We start from the raw sequence: 12,658 nt of genomic DNA, 5'->3' as shown, positions 1-12,658 counted from the left end.
GCATTCTGTATCTATTGTTGTACTGAATACTACTTACTCAAGGTAGGATATGAAGAGTTGTACATTTTTAACTATTGGAACAACTTCCAAATGATGGAGAATCCACCATGTTGTTTGGTAAGTCATTAAACCAAGATTAGATATCTTTCTTTAAACAAACAAACAAACTACCTCAACCTCAAGATATGGGCTTGGTGCTTCTGTGGCCGAATTGTGAAGGAGTTCCGGAAGTAGATGATCCTACTAGTTCTTCTGGCCTTAAAACATATGAAACTATGCAATCTATCCAGAATTTCCTTTGAACATTACCTATGAACAAATCAAACCATGCCCTGCCTGTCTTAACTGTAGAAAACCTATAAAATATGTAATCAGCATTTTGTCCAAGCAGGTCGACTTTCCTAGCAAAATACACATTGACAAATTAAGCTTTTTTCGATGTTTGTTCTTTGTGTTGTTTAGTCTCTCACCTGTTGTGCATTATTTGTTCTGTAAAGCTAAATATGTCTTTACTTTTCCTTTCCTTGACTTTAATCAGTCATGTTGACCCATCCTCTGTGTTCCCCAGGCTACTTCCCCTTGATACAGTCAGGTGTATATTCTGTGTGCAGATAGGATCCTATCACACGTTTTACTCAGACTAAATTTGAAGTGGTATAAAATTAACTGTTTCTCAACATGAATTTGGCCAGTTTATGTAAGCAGTAGCAACATGAGAAACTAAACTGAATAAAAGTGAATAAGTTTAAAATGCGGTCATGTTTCAGTTCTGTATGTACAAAATATCTATATTTGTAAAGGTTTATCTAAAAAAAGGTTTTATGCCTGCTTTTAACCTCTTTATTCTGAATCTTAAACTGTTTTTAAAAGCACTATATTTTGAATGAATGTTATAGGACTTTTTAATACTAATTCATTATTACCATAATGCTACAGGTGCTTCTGTTTAAAATGGGTTCTTTCAGCAAAGCATTGAAAAGCCTAATAAAGTTGATTGTCATTTCTTTTTTTTATAGGGAATAACCTCATTGTTTGCCAGTGTGTCATTAAAAATATAAACACAACAGACTGAGGGGATATTGTACAAAATGTGACATGATCTGTGAAGTACAGGCTAGCTTTTAGTTTTTTAAAACACTGTGTCGCCGGTTTAGCCTTGTAATTTCCATTCCCCCTGAGACTCTGGGCACCCTTTTTCCAGTTGAAGATTGGATTCTCTTCTGATCCATTCGACTTTCAGCAATGTGGACTGTTGCTAAGCAAGCCATGGTGGCACTTCCAGCATTCCTACAGTAGTCCTTATCTGCCCACTGAAACTGGGAATGGGAATTGAATCCTGATCTTCCAGAGAGCAGGGCAGAACCCTATCTTATGCTGCAGTATTGGGATTTAATCAGTTTCATTAGATTCTTCATGTTGCTGAAGAATTCACAAGATATTGATACACAAGAAACTTTCTCACAGTCTCCATTATAGCTCATTAAAACTTCATGGGCAATTTTCCAAACTCTTGCATGTAAACAAACCATTCTATATACAGCATGTATGGAAGGGGTGGGGGGGGGGGTTGGAATGATCAGGTTAGTACCTCAGTATTAGAATGAGTGTGTATTTCAAAAATATAGATGAGTTTGAACTCCATTGTGTCTTTTAAATCCACTGCTTCACTACAGAGGCGGTGAGGAGAGTGCCAAGGCATAGCAGTATTGGTTGGTGACACTCTTCTTGCACAGGACACAGGTGGGCAGAATGCTTCTGAGGATTTTGTGGGAGTGCACCAAGGAGCAGCTCCTTTCCCTTTTGGAGACATACAGTATCGTGGGCACCCTACTTTAAGAAAGATGTGGACAAATTGGAGAGAGTGCAGAGGGGAGCACCAAAAAAAAAAGTTCAGAAAACATGACTGATGAGGAAAGGTTGAAAGAATTGGGCATGTTTACTTTAGAGAAGAGAGGCTGAAGGAGGATGACATAAGTCTTCAAATGTGAAAAAGGTTATTATAAAGAGAATGGTGATCAATTGTATTCATGGCCACTGGGGGTAGAACAAGAAGTAATTGAAAAAATGTCCAGCAAGGGAAATTTAGATTCGTTATTAGGGAGAACTTTTTAACTGTAAGTATAGTTAAGAACTGGAATAGGTTATCAAGGGAGGCTGTGGAATCCTCATCATTGGAGATTTTTAAGAACAGGTTAGAGAAACACCTGCCAAGGATGGTTTAGGTATACTTAATCCTGCCTCAGGACAGGGGGAGCAATTAGATGGTACCTTGAGGTCTCTTCCAGCCCTAAACTTCTATGATTCCATGAGCCTTTTGCAAACACATCCAGCACTAGCGGTGCTTACATAGGTTTGTCTAATGAGAACACTTGAGATTCTGTTTCCCCACCGTGCATACACAGGGCAGTGTGAAAGAGGATTTTTTGTGTTCTGACAGCTCCTTGCACACCTACTCAGGGCAAGCCAGAATCTGACTCTGCTTTTTGAAGAAATTGTTCAGTTTTAGGACATACATCTGATTGCATGAAAATTTGTTAGTTAAAATCTTGGACAGAATCCCAGTTACTTGTTGTTAAAGATGGCAGTAGTTTCAGACTGGCTACATGCAGCCCAGTTGTCACTCAAACCTAAAAGGAGCATAGCTGAGGAAGAACAGTAATGGTAGAGGTCTGCACAGGCCTAATTTTAAAGCCCATCCCAAACTTGAGTAGCTCATGGCTGCCCAAATCCAACCAGAGAGTCAAGTTGTTTTCAGACCTGACCCAACCCAAATCTGACACTCCTCCCCTTCACTTCCCAATCTGTGTCAACACTGCTGACATTTCATCCTTGAGGTTTGGCCTGGTGGGGGCTTCCCACACCCTGTGCCCACAATCCATCTCCATCCACCTCCTGCTTGTGGGGTCGTCACAGCAGTGTCTGCATGTACCAGTGCAGCCGGCTGCCCCCGTCTCACTGCACTGTGTGTGCTACAGCATAATAGATGTTACAGTTCCTCAGCACGCTCGCTCCATGGTGCACACAGCACAGCACGACCATGGCCAGCAGGAGCAGGGCACTCAGCAGGCTCCGCCGCCTTGCCTCACCGACCTCATGGGCAGGAGGAGATGATGAGAGACTACCCGAGTCAAGCCCAAATGTGTTGGGTTGTTTTCAGACCCGAGCTGAACCCAACACTTGTAGATGGGGTCCCATGGAGTTGGGTCAGGTTGCAAGACTCTGTACTATGGTATCATAATACTGGTACTTCTACCTTTTAGAAGAACATGCACTATTGAGAGGTTAACTTAACGTTGTTCATGGAAAGGTACTGCTAGAAAATGAGTATTTAAAAGGACTTTATATATAGCTACACACAAAGCTGAGAAGACCGTAACCATATACCTCTAAATCCAGAGTGATGCAGGAGACACCACACTGGTAGTTAAATTGTTAGATAATTTGAGAAATATGTATGTACTGGCAATGCAGTGTTACTGGAACCGTTTACTATTGTATTTTACAGGTGATTCCAGTGGAGAAATTGGTGAGAGGGCGCTTCCAAGACAACTTAGATTTTATCCAATGGTTTAAGAAGTTCTTTGATGCCAACTATGATGGTAAAGAGTATGATCCTGTCGTGGCTCGACAAGGCCAAGATGCTCTTCCCCCACCAGATCCCGGTGAACAGATCTTTAACTTACCAAAAAAGTCCCATCATGCAAACTCCCCCACTGCAGGTATTGTAAATCTTGGAGATTTCCATTCCCATTTTACAGATAATGGTATAGTAATGTCTTAATCTGCTGTCAATAGCTTATATAAATATGGGGTCAAATTAGAAATGGTGTTTCAACAGCCACCACGCTCTTTGTGTTTGCATTTTGCGCTATCTGGGGCTCACCATCCTAGATTACATAAATGGACTTTTTGTGGGCAGTCATTTTGTTGGTCTGTTTTGACTTGCCATGTCATTACTGAAGATTTCGCGGTCTGGAAGATAAATCCCATGACTCCAGTGTACCTAATTTTGGAGACAAAGCCAATTGACTGTTTTGCTTCTGAGCCTAGGTGAAATAAACTACTCAAGAATGTAACAAATAGTTTCTCCCACCTCCCCCTCCACACCCTCATCTTCACAGGAAATTGCAGGCATAATCCGGTTTTCTGGTGACTGGAACACTTCCAGATCCTAAGTGCTCGCCCAAAAGCAGAAAATAGATTGATTTGTATTTTTAAATGTGCTTATCATTCAGACACAGTAATCTTCTAAGTGGGCCCCGTACAGTAATGTCCTATGTCTTCAAAGGCATCATTGATTTTTTTATTATTATTATTACTTGGCATGTATCGGAAATGGGAAAAAGCATCAAAGATCCATTTCACAGTTGTTCCTACACTATCCATAGAGAGTGTGGGTCACAAAACAGATACTTTTTTATCACTTTGACTAAACCAGGGAACAAGAGAGCAGCAGAAACATCTTAAAAATAACTCTAAACATGTAGTGCAATCTCGTTGTTTTAATCTGTTTTTCATAGTTTTGGGGTGAGAGTAAGTCCTTTCCCAGCCTGCTCTCAAATAAAATCCACACGCTGTTTAGAGTCAAATACTCACCCTTTCCTGGAGTTTACCTTCAACATTTACATTAACAATAACATAAAGTTCAACTCAAAACTCCACCCCAAGCATGGCTGCTTCTACAGTTCCTTCCTCAGTCCACACCTTAGATCCAAGAGCTGGAACGTGCTGCTCCCTACTCTCCCTTATATCCGTGTGGGGTTGAACCACCTACCTCCATGAATTAGCAACACTCACTTAACCCACTTTCCCAGCAAGGTCAACATCTGCTAGCGCAGTGGGGTGTTTCAGGCAAACACTGCCAGCTTCTTATGCTGGGTTTGTAACACATCTGCGTTTTGGTTTTGTACCTCTTATATTTTTAACCTTTTGTTCTGAATTTCTGAGGAGCTGGTGCCTTTTGTGTAGTTAGGGATGGCCATAGGTGTGTTGTCACATAGGGTGGGACATGGTTTTGATGTCCCTGAATGGCTAAACAAAAAAAAAACCACCCTTATTAGGTGCGCACACACCCCACATCATTCCCGGTGATGGTTTGGCACCCAGGGCAAGAAACCTGATAGCCAACCCTGTGTGTACTTCCCTGAGTGGTAGTTCCCTACCCCCCTTCAAAAAAGGAAAATTGCTAAGTTCTATTGCTAATTCAAAGTGAATGGTTTTAAAAATACTTCTTATTAATAAGTGTAAGCTTAATGTGGATGGCAAAACAGACCATCTGCAGTGGGAATTCGTGAGTGTTGCTAATACCTGGAAGATTCTGAGGGAATGGAATAGCTTTCAGTATTTGAACTGGGCAAGAGAGGTGTGGGTGGTAATGCCATATCCTCAGTCTTCAGGCTGCTGCTACTTTGAAGAAGAAAATGAAAAGCGACACTGGAGGAAAAACTGAGACACACAAGACATTTCTCCAGTTCAAGCGTTGTGTGGGACAAATAAGAGGTCTTCTGACAATTTCTAGACACTCGGGAAGTACATTGATTTCCTTTCCATTGATTTAGTCCAGAATTACAGTGTTTATCTGCAAAGCTCTTTTGATATTTTTTTCTACCAGATGCTAAATGGAGAATTTTTGTGTTTTTAAAACATTTGTTGTCCATTATATCTAGAACAAGATTCTATGTTTAGTCAAAAGTGTTGGTAGCTCATTGGAGAGTAGGTTTAACCCATTGAGTAACGTGTATTTTAGTTTCACCAATATGTCATGTGTTAAGTCATGTAAATTGCACTGCCTAAAGGAATAAGGTCTCTTATTGGATGAGAATACTAACACTTCCCAATATAGTCCCAAGAGGAATATATCCTATATGTATATATTAGGGCTGTCAAGTGGTTAAAAAAATTAATCACGATTAATCGTGCAGTTAAAAAAAAATCACGATTAATTGTGCAATTAATCGAACTGTTAATAATAGAATACCATTTATTTCAATATTTTTGGATGTTTTCTACATTTTTAAATATATTGATTTCAATTATAACACAGAATACAAAGTGTACAATGCTCATTTTATGTTTATTTTTGATTACAAATATTTGCACTGTAAAAAAAACAAATGAAACCTAGCATAGGCAGTGCATAATGGAGACTGTGGGAGGCTAAGTCTCCCCAAACCTCGCACCGTAGTGGTGGGGAGTGGAGACAGTGGAAGATTTGGGGCCCCCTGAAAAATTTCCCTCTATCACAGCCCCAGGGCTGGAGGAGCTCTCACTCCGGAGCTGCAGTGGGGGCACAGGCCTTTTCCTATCTTGGGGTGGTGGGGGGCCTGGCCTCACAGGGAAAGAGGCAGAGTGGGGATGGAATGGGGGCAGGCCCATGGATGAATGGAATGGGGTGGGGCTGCAGTGGAAGGGGGGAGGGGCTCCGGGCTCTGCTCTTCAGCCAGGGAAGAGAGCTCTGCCGTAGTCCCAGCAGAGCTCTCAGCCCCCCCCCCCCCCCCCCCCAACTCCTTTGGCGAAGGCCACTGGGGCGGGGGGCTGAGAGCAGCGAGTGGAGGCAGGCCCTCGGCCGGAAGATGTGGGCAGGGGACTAGCCTCCCCAAGGGGAAGCGTCACCCACCACCCATGAAACCTAGGATGAGAAACTTAATTGCAGATACTAGGGCCTGGCAAAGAAACTACAAGAGCTCCTAGGCCCCTTTCTGATGCTCTCCTGAAGTATTGATAGGTTTCAGAGTAACAGCGGTGTTAGTCTGTATTCGCAAAAAGAAAAGGAGGACTTGTGGCACCTTAGAGACTAACCAATTTATTTGAGCATGAGCTTTCGTGAGCTACAGCTCACTTCATCGGATGCATACTGTGTCTTCTGCAGTTTCCACAGTATGCATCCGATGAAGTGAGCTGTAGCTCACGAAAGCTCATGCTCAAATAAATTGGTTAGTCTCTAAGGTGCCACAAGTACTCCTTTTCTTTCTCCTGAAGTAGGTAGGCAGCGGAATGATCACTTGGATTATGTCAGTGCAGGGACTGCCCTGAGGATGTAGTTGTGTGAATGGATATTAATTGCATGTGCCTATAAAGATAGCTGCATTCTGTCCACTGCAATCAAATCATTTTGTGGGATTTTCAGATGCAGTCAGCATTGGTCTAACTTTGTTCCTGTTGAAGTCAGTGGTAAAACTCCCATTTACTTACGTGGGGGCACAGTTAGGTCAATGCTGCATTCTTTTGAAAACTTTACCTTTAATGCTCTTTGCATGCCTGGTGCATTGTATTAAGCCGCTTTTAAAAGCGATGAGAAATAAAGCAGATGCCTTTTTGACTATTAACATTAGTTTGCTCGCAAAATGCTAAATTATACGATGAGTATTCTCCCACTCTTCTACAGGACTAAAACTGCTCCAAACGTGTGTGTGAACTTCATTGGTCAGATTTTCAAAAATGCTCTCAAATTGTTCTGTAATATCTGCACTTGTATGATTATCTGCTTGCAAATGAAGATAACCATTGTACATGCAAAAACATTGATTTTTATAGTATCTCAAATTTTTGGCATTTCACAAAAATGCTAATTAGACTCTCGGAGGTATGAGTGTGCAGGTAAGCACATACAAAAACTTCTGTGGATACAGTTTAGAAGGTCCCTTCTGAAAGTTTGGATGATGCTGGTTCAGAGTGGGTCCTGAGGATGCAGGTCTGTGTGTGAATGCTGATATATAGTGCTTAGTGTGTCAAGAACAGGATAGATGTGGGGATATTAAAACTTATTTTTAAAAATTTTTAAAAGTATATGTTTCCTTTTAATTCTGGTTAATATCCTTCATAAATTAGTCAAATAATTCCAAGAAACCTGAGTAATATATTTAGTAGGGCTGTCAATTAATCGCAGTTAACTCACGCAATTAACTAAAAACAATCACGATTTAAAAAAATTAATCGTGATTAATTGCAGTTTTAATCGCACTGTTAAACAGTAGAATACCAATTGAAATTTATTAAATATTTTGGATCTTTTTCTACATTTTCATATAGTATTCTCTGTTGTAATTGAAATCAAAGTGAATATTGTTTATTACAAATATTTGCACTGTAAAAATGATAAAAGAAATAGTATTTTTCAATTCGCCTCATACAAGTACAGTAGTGCAATCTCTTTGTTGTGAAAGTGCAACTTACAAATGTAGATTTTGTTGTTGTTGTTAGATAACTTCACTCAAAAACAAAACTATGTAAAACTTCAGAGCTTACAAGTCCACTCAAACCTACTTCTTGTTCAGCCAATCAGTAGTAAGACGAACAAGTTTGTTTACATTTACGGGAGATAATGTTGCCTACTTCTTCTTATTTATAATGTCACCAGAAAGTGAGAACAGACATTCGCATGGCACTTTTGTAGCCGGCATTGCAAGGTATTTACATGCCAGATATGCTAAACATTCGTATACCCCTTCATGCTTCAGCCCCCATTCCAGAGGACATGCTTCCATACTGATGACGTTTGTTAAAAAAATGTGTTAATTAATTTGTGACTGAACTCCTTGGAGGGAGAATTATATGTCCCATGTTCTATTTTACCTGCATTCTGCCACATATTTCATGTTATAGCAGTCTCGAATGATGACTCAGCACATGTTGTTCATTTTAAGGACACTTTCGCTGCAGATTTGACAAAACGCAAAGAAGGTACCAATATGAGATTTCTAAAGATAGCTACAGCACTCGAACGAAGGTTTAAGAATCTGAAGTCCCTTCCAAAATCAGAGAGGGATGAGGTATGGAGCATGCTATCAGAAGTCTTAAAAGAACAACGCTCCGATGCAGAAACTACCGAACCACCAAAAAAGAAAATCAATCTTCTTTTGGTGGCATCTGACTCAGATAATGAAAATGAACATGCATCGGTCCGCACTGCTTTGGATTGTTATCGAGCAGAACCCATCATCAGCATGGCTGGATGTCCCGTGGAATGGTGGTTGAAGCATGAAGGGACATACGAATCTTTAGCGCATCTGGCACGTAAATATCTTGCAACGCTGCCTACAACAGTGCCATGAGAATGCTCGTTCTCACTTTCAGGTGACGTAACCGAGAAGTGGGCAGCGTTATCTCCTGCAAATGTAAACAAACTTGTTTGTCTGAGCGATTGACTGAACAAGAAGTCAGACTGAGTGGACTTGCAGGCTCTAAAATTTTACATTGTTTTATTTTTGAACGCAGTTTTTTTGTACGTAATTCTACTTTTGTAAGTTCAACTTTCATGATAGAGATTGCACTACAGTACTATTATTAGATGAATTGAAAAATACTATTTCTTTTGTTTTTATACAGTGCAAATACTTGTAATCAAAAATAAATATAAAGTGAGCACTGTAATTGCTTGACAGCCCTAATATTTAGCCACCAATAAATCTATATAGATAGATTGAAATATTATCTTTATCTACCTAGTTGGCAGAGACACTAATATTGATTTGCTCCACAAAATAACATTTTCTGTTTAATCAGACACTTATCGTGTAAATCTTTTAATTATTATTCCTAACTAGTTAATATTTTTCCTAACATTTTGTTCTGTTTTTTCAGAAGTACAAAAAGATTTAGCTGTGAATCTCCCACTAACAAAATTAAACTGCTAAATCCCTAAAGGCTGCTTTGAAAATTTACCCCTAAAAGGTAGTTGTAACAAGCTAAAATTATTTTCAGTGTGCCTTAATCTGATGCCAAACTCTCAGAGCCAGATGGAGTTTGGCATCTGTTTACCATTTCTGTAAATAGATGTTTATCATATCTGTGCAAATGCTACATTTGGTCCCCAACTTGCATTTAGCAACCTACGTTTGGTTTGGTTTGTTTGTAAAAAAAAAATTAAGAGCAAGGAGAAATATAAAAAGAAATATTAACTTTGTTTCAAAAATGAGTGTTCCAAGGAGGTTTCTCTGACATCTTCGAAGAGCAGTCACTCTTAAAAGTCAGGGCAGGTCAAGGATAATGCAGCTTGGAAATTGCAGCATAAATAGTTCCCTGGGACTAATCTTCTGTGCCACCCTCATGTTGTCTTCATTCCTTGGGGAGGCAGAGCCAATTTGTCAAGAGCTGATACGTAGTATGAACTATGGATGGAATTTGATAATTGTACCTTTCAGACTACCTGAAGTGGCAGTACTCTGGAATAAGGAGCCAGCCCCACTTCACCACATACTATTCCCACTGTACAAGGGGAATACACATGCATGTTTTCATAAGGATTGGTACCAACAGTATATATTCCATTACAGGCTTCCCGCCAGCACCACAGGTTCCTCACATATAGTGCCATCTGCCAGCTCAATATTGCTCAGGTCCTTTAACCTCTTATAACCTGTTTTTTCCCTTATGCTGTAGTAAACAGTCAACAGATGTAGGCTCAAAGTTGTTGTGAGGGATTAAAATACAACTTTTTTTTTGTTTTGTGCCAATTTTAATTCTGCCTGTAGAAAGTAGTCTGATCGGGTTGTTGGGATTTCCGCTCAGCAAGCTTATGTAAGCATTCCCAAGTGTAAATCACACCTCAATAGGCCACCATATTTTCAGGGTGGGGAGCATCAAAAATTTGTGGACAAAAGACAACTTATTAAGTAAACAATTTTATTAGGTTAAAATTCCAGAAGATTCTTCAGTCTGAAGGATGTTTTGCCTTTTTGCTTTGAAGTATCCTGTGAGAATTGGATGGCTAAAGCAGTGCCTGGAAAATACTGGAGGGTCACATGATGGCTAAAAATAAGCACATCTATGACAGGGAAAATAACCAGGGCAGAATTAACTGTTCGTCCATGAATGTTTACAGAGAATGAAACAGCCATCTGAGGCCTCTTGTGCAAGGAGAACTGGTGTTCTTTATAATGCATTATGGAAAGAGAAATATGTGAGATTTGTTTGCATAGGTTATGGCATCAGACATGCTAGGTGTGCTGTAAATTTAATTTTTCGATAAAAATATTTTTTCTTTTTTTATTCTTAGTGTACTAACACTTAAATTTAGCTGTTAGTGGCACGCTGACAAGCATGGAGACTTGAAATAGCAGGAATTACTCAAAGAATTAATTTCTGCCATCTTTTCTCTCTCCTCTTTCCTTCCCCATCAAACCCTGTTGCCACCCTTCCTGTAGGTCAGACACAACTATACAATCACATCTGTTTTCATTTCAAAATATAGTTCTTTGACCCTTTCTCATGTTGTATTGTTGCAGAAGATGTAGAATGCTATGGAGGCATAGTCTGTACAGGAGATGCTGAGAGGGCATATTCAGAAGTTTTTGTTTGTTTTTACTTTAAAAACTTGGTGTTTGGAGTTCAGGAAAGGAGTTGGAATACCATTGGATGAAATGTTCCTTTCACAGAATCGATACAGTACTGACAGTGCAGGCTTTCCTGTTCCACCTTGATACGTAGGAACCAGCTGTAAGAATGAGAGGGTAGTTTAGTTTCCATTTGTATTAAAAGAGGGCCAGCAAGGTTGCTCCAAGGTGACATGGACTACTGTTCTAGAAACTGGACTGAAAACCTAGAAAAATATGGCACTATCAAGATGCTATAAATTATAAACTGTACCTTTAACATTGGTCTTTCTCACGTCTCTTACTCTTTTCTAATCTCCAGTATGTCACTGTAGTTCTAATTGAGAAAATTTGTTAATCAACTGTCTTTCCCTCCGGGCAGTTTTTTTTTCAGACCTCCCTTTAGTGATGCACATTACTATATTCTGGATATATAAATAAAAACAAAAAAAAATCCCACAGATATCGTTTACAAGACATAATGGCCAATTTAAAATGGCTCCTTCTGCTGCTACAAAGTGGTTGAACACATTTTACATAAACCATCGGATAGTAATTAAGGCGAGTTGAAAATTTTCCATCAAAACTGTTTTCTGGTGGAAAATTGGATTTTCAGTTAAACAATTTTTTCATGACATTCAAAAATGTCAAATTTTCCTTGAAAAATCTAAACTAGAAAAGCTTATGGTTTATGATTGAATTTTTGGTTTTAGGATCAAAAGTCAAAATTTTCCACAGGGCAATAATCCATTTTCCAGCCAGCTCTAGTGGTAATATCTTTCTAAATGGCTTTCCCAATCATTTTCAAATTGTGGTCTACAGAGCTCTTCCATCACAAGGAGGAAGTATGTATAATTGAACTCCATCAGCCATACCCCATCCCAGAAATCTTTAACTGTGCATATACTGGCTCACAAGTAGAGATTCCAGCATGTAGTCCTGTTAGGTTGCTGGAGTCTGTTTACAAAGACTTTCTTTGTCAGCTGTATGGCAAACACAGTCAGTGTGGGGTTATCAAATTCAGGAGGCAAACTCAAACTGCAAAGAGGCCAAGAGCAGTGAGCGTTGAAGGCAAGGTGAAGAGATTTGTTACTAATGTAAAGTCCTACACCCATGGAGAGGAAATAAATAGCACCGCTAGTGTCAAGCAGCTGAACCTATTGCATTAAAGCAAGTTTATTTGAACTTGTCTCTATAATAGTGTCCTAATACTTAATGTAACTGAGTGATCCAGCCACCACATGGAATGGAAGGTGCGGATTAGGGTTGGGAGAAAAAGTTCCCTAAAGCCTTCCTGTCTTAAGTTCTGAACAATTGTGAAAGTTTGAGAACCACATCTATATCCCATT

At 39.7% G+C, this 12,658-nt stretch overlaps 1 protein-coding gene across 3 annotated transcripts in view; it reads left to right on the top strand.

Moving 5' to 3' along the window:
- Positions 1–12,658, top strand: part of MAPRE2 (microtubule associated protein RP/EB family member 2) — a 155,409-nt gene that overhangs the window by 117,241 nt on the left and 25,510 nt on the right. For all 3 annotated transcript variants that reach the window (XM_027821252.3, XM_043539651.1, XM_007058782.4), the window contains one exon: positions 3,506–3,719. In XM_027821252.3, the coding sequence (XP_027677053.1) occupies positions 3,506–3,719 (214 nt within the window). The remainder of the gene's footprint in view (positions 1–3,505; positions 3,720–12,658) is intronic.

This window comes from Chelonia mydas, chromosome 2, assembly GCF_015237465.2.
Source record: "Chelonia mydas isolate rCheMyd1 chromosome 2, rCheMyd1.pri.v2, whole genome shotgun sequence".
In the NCBI taxonomy this organism is placed as follows: Eukaryota; Metazoa; Chordata; order Testudines; family Cheloniidae; genus Chelonia; species Chelonia mydas.
Note: the sequence above shows the minus strand (reverse complement) of the source record. Positions and strands in the feature narration are given on the sequence as shown.